Consider the following 12,399-nt stretch of genomic DNA (forward strand, 5'->3'; position numbering starts at 1 on the left):
TGAACCGCTACAAATTGAAGAGTATTTCAAAAGTATATATGTATTTCCATCATTTTTACGTTGTCGATTTTCTAGATAAGTTCATAATGCAAATAACCATTGTGAAACTGAGACACCCATCTGCCGATTCACTCACCTGCATACAGAACTTATTTACCGTCTGTTACACCGGAAACTAGGAGATTTGTTTTTATTTGTCCATTTTTTTCGTTGAATACAGTGAGCATTTCAGAGCTGTGAGCTGTCGTACAGCTTTTTATATGTAAAGCAATGCAAAACATTTGTTTAGTTCAAACAAGTGAAACATTGGACATTATAATTTGGCTGGTTCTTTTATTTACCCTTTAAGTGAAACCTCTCTAAAGAGCTGTGTGTTTAAACCTGTAGCGTGTCAAGGAAGCAGTACTTGCAGTGATATTTCGTGTTGTCGGTATCGTGTAACTCTTCGAGAGGGGGCACATAAGCTGCGGAGCTCCGGTGGCAAGCGCTGGCCTAGCGGTGAGGAGGAGCTGGTGTTAGACAGGCAGGTGCAGTACTCTTCAGGCCTGGAGTCCTCTAGACCGGACGGCTTCGACTACGTACAGCAGCTGAGGAGTGACGAGGGGGGACAGATCCGGATCCAGGTGGATCTGGGGCTGTTGTCCAGAACCCTTTGGCCTTATGACTTTTGGACCTTGACTGAAAAGGAGCTGGACTTTGTGAAATAGAGATGATGGCTGTCCTCTATTTTTAACATTTAAGGAGTCCTTAATTGGTTAGGGAAGGTGAATGAGAATGGTTAATCAGAGGCCTTTATTTAGCAAAGATTTCTCATTTAAGGGACTCCAAATTGCAGGGTCTTGCTCAAACATCCCTAACATGACTTCCTAAAATTGCCGAAGTGGGATTTCACATAGAAGGTATTCATTTCCATTAATTGGCTTTCTTTCTTTTTTTCCCCTCTTTATTTCCCGTCAAGCATGTGGTTCCCATTGAAAAACATCCGCATATATTTGCCTTTTTGTGTTGAACACAGAAGATATGTAATGAGATTTATGTGACTCAAAACATTTGTTTAGTTCAAACAAGTGAAACATTGGACATTATAATTTGGCTGGTTCTTTTATTTACCCTTTAAGTGAAACCTCTCTAAAGAGCTGTGTGTTTAAACCTGTAGCGTGTCAAGGAAGCAGTACTTGCAGTGATATTTCGTGTTGTCGGTATCGTGTAACTCTTCGAGAGGGGGCACATAAGCTGCGGAGCTCCGGTGGCAAGCGCTGGCCTAGCGGTGAGGAGGAGCTGGTGTTAGACAGGCAGGTGCAGTACTCTTCAGGCCTGGAGTCCTCTAGACCGGACGGCTTCGACTACGTACAGCAGCTGAGGAGTGACGAGGGGGGACAGATCCGGATCCAGGTGGATCTGGGGCTGTTGTCCAGAACCCTTTGGCCTTATGACTTTTGGACCTTGACTGAAAAGGAACTGGACTTTATCATTAAATAGAGATGATGGCTGTCCTCTATTTTTAACATTTAAGGAGTCCTTAATTGGTTAGGGAAGGTGAATGAGAATGGTTAATCAGAGGCCTTTATTTAGCAAAGATTTCTCATTTAAGGGACTCCAAATCGCAGGGTCTGGCTCAAACATCCCTAACATGACTTCCTAAAATTGCCGAAGTGGGATTTCACATAGAAGGTATTCATTTCCATTAATTGGCTTTCTTTCTTTTTTTCCCCTCTTTATTTCCCGTCAAGCATGTGGTTCCCATTGAAAAACATCCGCATATATTTGCCTTTTTGTGTTGAACACAGAAGATATGTAATGAGATTTATGTGACTGCCTTTTTTCTCTTGAATTATGCTGTGAATTTTACACCAATTACTTTTTCTTCTTTATTACCGTCTTTCTTTCTTTCTTTCTTTTGATATACCAAAGCAGTTGTTTTTATAGCACTAGGTGTCTGTAAGAAATAATGTAGCAGTTCACCACTTCAGCCCAAGGTTCATTAAAGTCGATTTTAGTCTGTACACTCGATCTCAAACTGGAACTTTAGCTGAACTTCATGTTTTAATTGTAACGAAAACTGAAATTGGTTTAATATATGGATAAACCTCCCCGATTTGTTTTTCCTGTAAAAGGGAGGGAAGGGACAGTTACTCTGCAGGCTACAGAGTAGCTGAGAGATCACAAATGATTCTGAGGAGAGAAAAGTGTTTTGTATTTACCTGGTCTATCAGTCAGTGATGCTGCCTTTTATACCTAATTTGATGAACATGCTAATTTCTACCTTTTTAAATCTAAGTGGCTACTTAAATGTATTTATTCAGGCAGTCTACTGTAGCTACTATGACCTCTGAGTCTGAGTTGAGTTTATCATCAAGTGATTGGTTGGATGTTTGCCTCAGATGTGCTATTCAAAGGGAAACTAGAGGTTACGCGCTGCCTTACAGACACTGGGCACATGCATGTTGGTCTGAAGAGGAAGTGTTTATAGTCACAATTCAGTCACTTTAAGGATAGCTGTGCTCACTCGAGGTTGCGAGACCCCACCACCACCTACCTTCTCACTTTAGGTCTCAGTTCTTCAAAGGAACCCTGTTTGCGGCTTCTCTCGATCTAGCAGTTCTTCACAGACTGTGGGACACTACCCTGCCAGAAAGTGCGTGGTGTTCACATTTGTAGATTTTCCTTTCGCAAAGATATCACTTTCAGCCAGAATCATGTTTGGTATAACTACAAATCTCACAACGGCTAGTGGTAATCGGAAAAACAAAGGTTTACCTGAATGTTAGCTTGATTTCAAAATGTTGTTTATATATATATATATATAAACATTCGAGTGCAGTTTGCTGACGTTGACACAAACATTACAAAAATTCAAAATCTAAAAATTTCAGAAACTTAAAGTGCAACTGTTTCAGCTGTCACTAAATGAGACCTGATTTAGTGCAGTTGTCGTGAAATGCAGCCCCTTTTTAATAGTTGAAATAGAATTTATGTATATATTTATATTTTTTTAAATAAAGGAAGTATAGAACTCACTACATTGCTCCTGCTGGTATGTCAATTACATTGCCATGTGTTTGCTTACCATTTTATTTTGTTATTTTTTTAAACCCCTTCTTGTTTTACTTGATCATTGGACCAAATAGCTTTTAGTAAGAGGTATTTGCCATCACCAGGACAACATTAAAGGTAGGGCTTATAACTTGTACCGAAAGAATCTTTTCACAGGGTATGACGCATGTATGTCCACACTTTTTCTAGTGCTCATGGTTTGCTGGGTCTGTTTCTCCCCCTTTCTCTTAAATGCATTCTAGGTAAATGTCACTGATACACAAGATCATGGATTTTAATTCAACATTCTTCTGCCTTTTGGATTGATTTTTATGTTTCTTTTCAGATTTTCTTGACCCTTTTCATGCAACATGCACTATATAATTGAACAGCATGGGGAAAGGATAAGTGTCCACAGATTGTAAGATCGTCAAGACTTTGCTGTGTATATGAAAATGCCCTTTGTATTATATTCAAACAGTCTTATGTATGATATATAAAAAATAACCTAATTGACGCGTTCTTGGCTTTTTTTCTTCTTGTATTCCCTGGCTTGTTGCTTCAACACTGATCGGTCTAATTTAGAGGACTGTCTGTAACCAGCAACGTTAGTTCTCACATTATTCCCTGGCTTGTTGCTTCAACACTACATCGGTCTAATTTAGAGGACTGTCTGTAACCAGCAACGTTAGTTCTCACAAGAACTTTACAAACGTGTTAAGTTCGGTTGTTTTGTAGATTATCGAATAATAAATATAAATGAATTAAAGGTTCCCTTAAGTAAATCTACGAAAAGTTCGATAGAAATGAGAAGATTAGCTTTTAGCAGTGGTAATGTGTACAGTAACGGTTTATGAGGCGCTATATGCGCAGTAAGGTGCGCGGCTCGGTCTAGGGGTATGATTCTCGCTTCGGGTGCGAGAGGTCCCGGGTTCAAATCCCGGACGAGCCCAAGCTTTTCTTTACAGAATTTATATATTTAAAACTCACATCGTTCAATGTAAGTCTTCCATGCTGAATTCTGGACATAATATGTACAAATACACACTGATTACTAGGTATACGAAAAAATGCAAGCAACGAACAGTGCGCATTGCAGGGATTTTTTTTTTGTAAAACTCAGTAATCTGTGATTTTAACATTTAATATTATATTATACTTTAACGACTCTACGCGTGTTATATAGCTGTTTGACTCGTTTTTATTCCTAGACATTGCTAATATTTGGAACAAAGAATCGGTTCTTTCGAACAATTCGTTTCCAAGAATCGGCTCAAATTCAGTGATTCTTCACGTCATGACGTAGTAATGAAATAGCGCGGTCCTGCCACCCCTGCATATTTAAAGAGCCTTTTTGACAGCTCATGTTTAATAAAACTGAGGTATTTAAATTCTAACAATGATTTTAGAACGTTTTGATTACATATGTTAGATTGTTGTTTTGAAGGCCATAGCGTTGTAGGCTTCTCTAAATACAATTAACGCTGTTCTCGACGAACACACATTGCCATACTGGTAACATCATGTTTCGCCAAAGGTAGATAAAATGTGGGATAATTTAGGGAGAAAATAAATTTACCCGTAGACAAAAGCATCACAAATAATCTGAAACCTGCGCAGAGACACCAGTTGCTACTGCCAGTGCCAACATAGCTGATGCCACAAAAATATTACAACAAACTTGTGCAGATTGCAGGACGGTAAGGTGCGCGGCTCGTTGGTCTAGGGGTATGATTCTCGCTTCGGGTGCGAGAGGTCCCGGGTTCAAATCCCGGACGAGCCCAAGCTTTTCTTTACAGAATTTATATATTTAAAACTCACATCGTTCAATGTAAGTCTTCCATGCTGAATTCTGGACATAATATGTACAAATACACACTGATTACTAGGTATACGAAAAAATGCAAGCAACGAACAGTGCGCATTGCAGGGATTTTTTTTTTGTAAAACTCAGTAATCTGTGATTTTAACATTTAATATTATATTATACTTTAACGACTCTACGCGTGTTATATAGCTGTTTGACTCGTTTTTATTCCTAGACATTGCTAATATTTGGAACAAAGAATCGGTTCTTTCGAACAATTCGTTTCCAAGAATCGGCTCAAATTCAGTGATTCTTCACGTCATGACGTAGTAATGAAATAGCGCGGTCCTGCCACCCCTGCATATTTAAAGAGCCTTTTTGACAGCTCATGTTTAATAAAACTGAGGTATTTAAATTCTAACAATGATTTTAGAACGTTTTGATTACATATGTTAGATTGTTGTTTTGAAGGCCATAGCGTTGTAGGCTTCTCTAAATACAATTAACGCTGTTCTCGACGAACACACATTGCCATACTGGTAACATCATGTTTCGCCAAAGGTAGATAAAATGTGGGATAATTTAGGGAGAAAATAAATTTACCCGTAGACAAAAGCATCACAAATAATCTGAAACCTGCGCAGAGACACCAGTTGCTACTGCCAGTGCCAACATAGCTGATGCCACAAAAATATTACAACAAACTTGTGCAGATTGCAGGACACTGAACGTTGGGATTTGAGAGGAGTTTTTTATTTTAGGAGCTGAAAATGGTCCGGTCTCTGCTGACATCTACAGGATTCACGGCTTTATGAGCGCAAAGAGAGAGAGGAACCAGTTCAGTGCTAATGTGCTGCTAACTTTGGTTCTGATGAAAAATAAAGCGAGTTAATTTTTTTTAACACAGTTTACTGATTTCTTTGTGCATTTACATTAAAGGAAGCAATGGATTTTGTTTTGTTTTCTTAAATATTGAAAATGGCTTATTGACCCAACATGTAGGCCACTTGATAATATAAATATGGACCGACAAACGCCACTCAAATGAATATTTCATGTCCATATATTTATTCATTTGGCATGAGGCTGTGTAAAGCTGCATTATGTAGACTATTCAGTGAACTCTTAACGATTTAACTGTGCTTAAAGTATCGAATGAGATCACTAAATAATTATAACAAAAAAATTGACCTAAAACTAACTATAACTGAAATGATTACTTTGTGACTGTATGTTTCTGTTTACTACTGTAAAGCTGCTTTAAAACAATTTTTATTATTTTGTATTTTTATTCTTGAACTTTGATATTGCTATAAAGCAATAACATAATGTGTAGTCATGTGTGAAAAACATTCACATCTGATTAAAAGAGTTTTAAACTGATCGACTATTTAACACATTGTAACATAAATTGTGAAAAATAAATAAAAATCCCTGAAAATTTTTTATCTACAAAATGGTCATTGTTCGACAGAACTACATACAAGAAACATTTAAAATGAATAGTTAATAGTTTATTTTTATTATTATATTTCAACTATAGTAAATAAAAAAATCATGTAAATGCTGACCCTACAAATATTAGCACACATATGTATTTAATCCACAACTTCATAGTATATTGATATGCATGCAAACAATAAGTACGAGCTGTTCACTCGAGAACCGTTTGGAACGATTCAGGTTTCGTGAACCGGTTCGACAGAATAATTTAAAAGATCCGACTCAGATGAAGCGAAGGAATCGCTACTGCTTTCAGTATGGCTGGTGCATTGTGGGATCGAAACGAATTGCATTGTGGGTTGGCCCGCCATCAATTATACTGTTTCATGCTTGCGCGCCTTGTTCATTTTTGCAGTGTTGCAATGATTGTATTAGTGACACCATAACTAATAGAGTGCCTAGAGAGCTTTTGAACATTAAATGCACAATGCCAAATTTTTGTGCCGCTCCGAACTGTACCAGGAAAAGCACCCAGTCCGATTTAGCTTTCTTTAGGTTTCCAAGGGATCCGCAGAGGTATGACTTTTTTAAAACACTATCACTGTCGTTTTGTGTTAATTAAACATGACGACTGATATGAAGTAATGCTTCCTGAGGAAGGTAAACCAAATGTGCACCTGCAAATCAGTGATGATTTCTCACACAGCTGAAGTGTAACGTTAGTTAGTGCATGTTGACATAATATAACAAGGCTTCTCATGTTTATACGTTTGAATTACTGTGATGCTATGATGTAATTTGCTGTTTTTGGTAAAAAAAAAAAAGAATTGTTAACAAGTTTTGTGCCTGTAACAGTGAAGATAGTGTAGAAGATAGTTCACGTGCCTCTGATTTGTATATCTGTTCTTCTGCTCTTTAGCTGAACCGTTTTGTATTAATATAGAGTATATAAAGAAAAAAGAGATCCTTGTAGATGTTTGTAGTAAGTGTACTCAAGAATAATTTAATATCCTTGTATTTTATATTAGTAATATACTGTAGTGCTTTGTTGGAGGTGTTGAATAATTCTAGCCACTTCTAACCTGTTAGAATTTCATTATACAAAAATATCCTGTTAATGAAAATCCAGTGTTTAAATGGGAAAGAAAAAGACCATAATATAGCTTCTACAGTAGTTCTCGTCAATAAAACATTTGTGTATGAATGTCAAACTCAGCAGTGTTCAGGTTTTTTTTTTCATTTGTTTCTTAGGTTTCCTGCGAATAAATGTTTTCTATAAAAATATTATGCAAGAAATGAGTCATTGTGTATTTCTTATAACGTTATTTGCACAGATGTAGGTTGTGGGTGGAGAACTGTCGGCGGGCAGATCTGGAGGAGAAAACCCCCGATCAGCTGAACAAGCACTACCGACTGTGTGCGAAGCACTTTGAACCAGCCATGATATGCAAAACTGTAATGCACTATAATTTGTACTTTACAGTTATTGTTTTAAAAATTACTAGCATTTAACATTACTCATAGTACTGGAACCTTAATGTTTTATCATATTATCTAAATAGCTAAAGTTTAATTGTTTTTTTGTTACTGTGTTTTTCAGAGCCCTTACAGGACAGTATTAAGGGACACTGCTATTCCCACGATTTTTGATTTAACCAGTCACCTCGGCAATCCTCACAGCAGACATCGCAAACGCATCAAAGTTCTGGTAGAATATTCTTCTTCTTTTTTTTTCAGATGTACTCTCATTGAATTTCCTGCATTTGTTTTTAGACTGTATAATAACTATTTTTTTCTGCAAAGTATATTACATATTGTTAGTAATAAGTTAATCAATTTATAGTTCACCCAAAAATGAAAATTCTGTCAGTAATTACTCATCCTCATGTCGTTCCAAACCTGTAAGACCTTCGTTCATCTTCAGAACACAAATTAAGATATTTTTGATGAAATCCGAGAGCTTTCTGACCCTCCATAGACAGCAACACAACTACCACGTTCAAGACCCAGAAAGGTAGTAAGGACATTGTTAAAATAGTCCATGTGACATCAGTGGCTCCTCATTAATTTTATGAAGCTATGAGAATATTTTTTGTCCGCAAAGAAAACAAAAATAACGACTTTATTCAACAAAGCTCCCGGATTTCATCAAAAATATCTTCATTTGTGTTCTGAAGATGAACAAAGGTCTTGTGGGTTTAGAACGGCATGAGGGCGAGTAATTAATGACAGAATTTTCATTTTTGGGTGAACTACCCCTTTAACACTATAAATCAGGACACAATTTATATAGTGACACTTTGCATTCTTGTTTTCCTCAGACAGATGAAGAGGTTCAGAAAATCAAAGAAAGACGACGTAAGTAAGATATAGTCGATAATTACACATCTCTGTAGAATATTTGATTCTGATTGGTCAATTGCAACATTTAGCAGTCAGTTCATTTTTAATATTTGCTGTTGCCTATGGCAGCGCTGTATATCACTCTGCTCATCTGGGTAACTGATACTGATTAAAAACTGATTTCTTACTTAACCGATTAAAATTGTAGCACTGAATGATTATTGCTTTTAACGTTTGTGTCTCTCTTTCTTTAGTGGAGTCTTCAATTGAACAACTGCTCTCCAATAAAGACTGCGACGCTCAGGATGACAGCGAGAATGCTGACGACATCCCTCAGCTGACACCCGAGCAAAAAGACCTGAGAGAGTTCTTAAGGTCTTCCTTTGAAGTCATGGTTTTGATAGGAAGGCAAAACTTTCCATTCAGTTGCAATGCAAGAGAAGATGAGATGCGCTCCGAGGAGGAACAGTTCTTAACTACAGGTAACTTTCAAGCTCTAATTGAGAACCGTATCAATGCGGGTGATGAATTTCTTCGGAGGAGATTCGAGACAGCGGCTGTTAATGAGGAATATTGTTCGGCCGTCCAGCAGAGGCAGCTTCTGGAGGTCTGCGAGAGATGTGTGCGTGAGGAGATCCTTCAGCAAGTCCGAGAATGCCACTTCTTTTCCATCGTCACTGGGGAGTTAGTGGAGTTCCCAGAAGGAGAGCACCTGCCTGTATTCCTGCGCTTTGTAGACCAAGCCAACTCTCTTAGAGAGGAGTTCATAGAGTTCCTCTCGTTTGAAGGAGAAGAGGTCGCTGTTGCTGAGAGGTTGGAGACTCAGTTGACGAAAGGATGGGGCTTGAGCATGGAGCACTGCAGAGGACAAGCGTATGCGGGATCTGGTATACTTGGCACCAAGATGAAGGTCATCGCTGCCCAGCTCAAGGAGAAATATCCCATGGCGGTGATCACGCCAACTTCTACCTGTGCACTTAATGTTCATCTTGCTAATGGCATGCCATTGACTGGAGTGCAAGATGTGATGTCCGTTCTGAAGAAGACGAATGCGTTTTTTAAAGCATCTCCGTTGCTGCAGAGCGAACTTGATAATGCTATCTCCATCCTGTGTCAGGGAAACATAGAAAAAGAGAGCATTCTCAAAGAGGGCTCTCGTTCAACATGGACTGATCTTCATAATGTGTTCGAGATGGCCGTCGATTTGATGGAGCCGCTTCTGCTGTGCATGGACAGCATACACGACAATGAGGATCTGAAATGGAATGACCAAATCACCAGTGACGCTTACGCCATTTCTGAGGCCTTGGCGGACTTTGAGTTCATCGTGACGTTGGTTATTTTGAAGAACGCATTGTCTTTTACGAGAGCTTTTGGTAAGAACCTACAAGGAGAAACCATTGATGTGTTTTTTGCCGCCAACAGCCTAACAGCAGTACTGCACTCGTTGCACGAGGTATCGGACAATCTGGAAGTATACCACGAATTCTGGTTTGAAGAGGCTGTCAGTTTGGCGACTGCAATGGAGATCCCGGTGAGAGTCCCGAGGTTGTTTCTTCGGAAGCAACAGGCGGTGGAGACCATGGAAATACAGGCGGAGTCATTCTTTAAGGAGTATCTTACACTGCCGGTTATGGAGTACATCACGCAGGAGGTCAAGGAGATCTTCTCTGAGAATCATCTCAAGGCGCTCAAGTGCTTGTCTCTCGTCCCCGCGGTCATGGGACAAATGAGATTCAATACCTCCGAGGAGACCCATGCGGACATTTACAGGAGCGATCTGCCCCATCCGGACACTCTGCCTGCTGAACTACACTGTTGGAGGATAAAATGGAAACACAGAGGGAAGGAAGTCAGCTTGCCGTGCACCATTCACCAAACACTTCAGCACTCCGATGTGAAGTTCTTCCCTAATGTTAATGCGTTTTTGAAAATATTAGCCACGTTGCCGGTGCTGAAGCTTGATGGGAGTCAAGGTGAAACCGCACAAAGACGTTTACAAGCTTACCTCACGGACACTGCGGTAAACCAAAGATGTAAGAATCTGGCTGTGCTGAACATCAGTTATCATATAAAGACAGACCTGGAAGAAATGGTTCAGTGTTATTTAAAAACTTACCCAGAAGAATGTGAGAGTGATTAACAGGAAAAACGTAGAGACTTTCGTAGAAGTTTCGACTGCAAAAATCTTCGAGCTGGAATTTTAATAAGTTGTGTAATTGTTTTGCATAATACAATGCCAATTGTTTATTTTCATGTCTTTTCCCCCTGGAGAAATTTTACATTTGTGAGGACCGTCAAAAAAAATCACCATGTAAGTATCTGCAAGTCTTGCATTTTGATCGCTTGACTTTTTTGACTTGACAAAAATGACTTTAAAAATCAGCCATTAAAGACAAGTTTGCGTTTGTAAAAACTGGTCCGAAGTGTAAATAAAATGAAAGCACATTTGATGCTGTCTTTTATAATGGTGTAATTTCTTTCTAATGTCACAGGTATACACTACAGCAGCTATTATATATTTACTTTGTAGCTATAAAAAGATCCCATTAGTTAACGTTAGATAATGCATTAAATAACAATAAGAAAAACAGTTGCTACAGTATTTATTAATCTTTGTTAGCGTTATTTAATAAAAATACAACTCTTCATTATTAGTTCTTGTTAGCTCAGGTCCATTGAATATAAATAGGTCCATAATATATTAACAGATGCATGTTTTAATTTTAATAATGTATTAAACATTGAAATAAGCATTAATTAAGATTAATAAATGCTTTTGAAATATTTTTATGGTAAGTTCATGTAAACTAATGTATTTATCCAGTGTCAACAAATGAAACCTTAAGTGTTGCTATTTACTCCCTGGTAATGCATTTATTACTATGAAAATGAAGAACTTCCTGCATCAATATTGGTGGTAATAGCAGCAACCTGTTTAACCAGATTTGTTTTAGTCTTGCTCCAGTATATCCAACTTAACACTGTTTTGCATGAAAATACACAAGATGCACAGCCTGATGCAGACACATTCTGCCTTCTATTGTTTTGTTTTTTTTACACAATGCGGTCAATAAATGAAGAGTTCAGATAAACTGTTTTTAACCATTTTCAAAACTCATGTTTTTTCATTGTGCATTCCAATTAATGTCAATCAAACTGTAGTTGGGTTATTTTGATTAGGTTAAAAAAAAAAGTAAAAAATACTGCTAACTAACACAATAAAAACATAATAACATAATAAAAAACATGATTTTTGAAAATGTAAAAAAACGGAGTTATCTGTTTTTGCAAATAAACTCTTCAAATGCAACCAAAATAGTTATATTTTGTGAGCACCATGGCTTTAGCAAGATCACCGTGCCAGTTTATTTCATGCATTCTTTATTAATTTTTAGTAAGTATTTGGTAAATGCAATAAAACCCTTTTGCAATGCAAATGCTTAAAATAAATTGAAAAGTGATAAACATAGTGCATAACATCTGTTGCTCTTTATATTTAGAGTCAATTCCTCTTTGGTCCTCAAGAGAGCAGCATTTGTAAGTATGTCTTTTACTATAAAATCATGTAATTTTAAACTACTTTGGTGTCTGTAGATGGGTGGGTTTAATTATAATAAAAAGATTGATTAAAGAGGGCGTACAAAACATTAATTCACCAAGGAGCTGCTGCAAATATTTCATATAGATTCAAGAAGGTTTGTATCCACGTACGTGTGAATTTAAAGCACAAAAAAACAGGAAAATGTACATTGTTGCCATACATACTTTTC

The 12,399-nt window shown here is 37.6% G+C and overlaps 1 protein-coding gene and 2 non-coding genes across 3 annotated transcripts; all 3 read left to right on the forward strand.

The window, feature by feature from the left end:
- Window positions 1-3,916: 3,916 nt before the first annotated feature.
- Window positions 3,917-3,985, forward strand: trnap-cgg (transfer RNA proline (anticodon CGG)). Its single transcript has one exon. It is a non-coding gene; the product is annotated as a tRNA-Pro (tRNA).
- A 759-nt stretch (window positions 3,986-4,744) lies between these two features.
- trnap-cgg (transfer RNA proline (anticodon CGG)) lies at window positions 4,745-4,816 on the forward strand. Its single transcript has one exon. It is a non-coding gene; the product is annotated as a tRNA-Pro (tRNA).
- A 1,781-nt stretch (window positions 4,817-6,597) lies between these two features.
- On the forward strand, window positions 6,598-11,043 carry LOC107662777 (52 kDa repressor of the inhibitor of the protein kinase-like). The gene is made up of 5 exons (XM_016452870.1): window positions 6,598-6,859; window positions 7,618-7,738; window positions 7,884-7,991; window positions 8,605-8,641; window positions 8,881-11,043. The coding sequence occupies exons 1-5, from the start codon at window positions 6,771-6,773 to the stop codon at window positions 10,767-10,769; spliced, it is 2,244 nt and encodes a 747-aa protein (XP_016308356.1). The 5' UTR covers window positions 6,598-6,770; the 3' UTR covers window positions 10,770-11,043.
- Window positions 11,044-12,399: the final 1,356 nt, after the last annotated feature.

The sequence above is a fragment of the Sinocyclocheilus anshuiensis genome, unplaced genomic scaffold (assembly GCF_001515605.1).
Source record: "Sinocyclocheilus anshuiensis isolate Anshui unplaced genomic scaffold, SAMN03320099.WGS_v1.1 scaffold1144, whole genome shotgun sequence".
In the NCBI taxonomy this organism is placed as follows: domain Eukaryota; kingdom Metazoa; phylum Chordata; class Actinopteri; order Cypriniformes; family Cyprinidae; genus Sinocyclocheilus; species Sinocyclocheilus anshuiensis.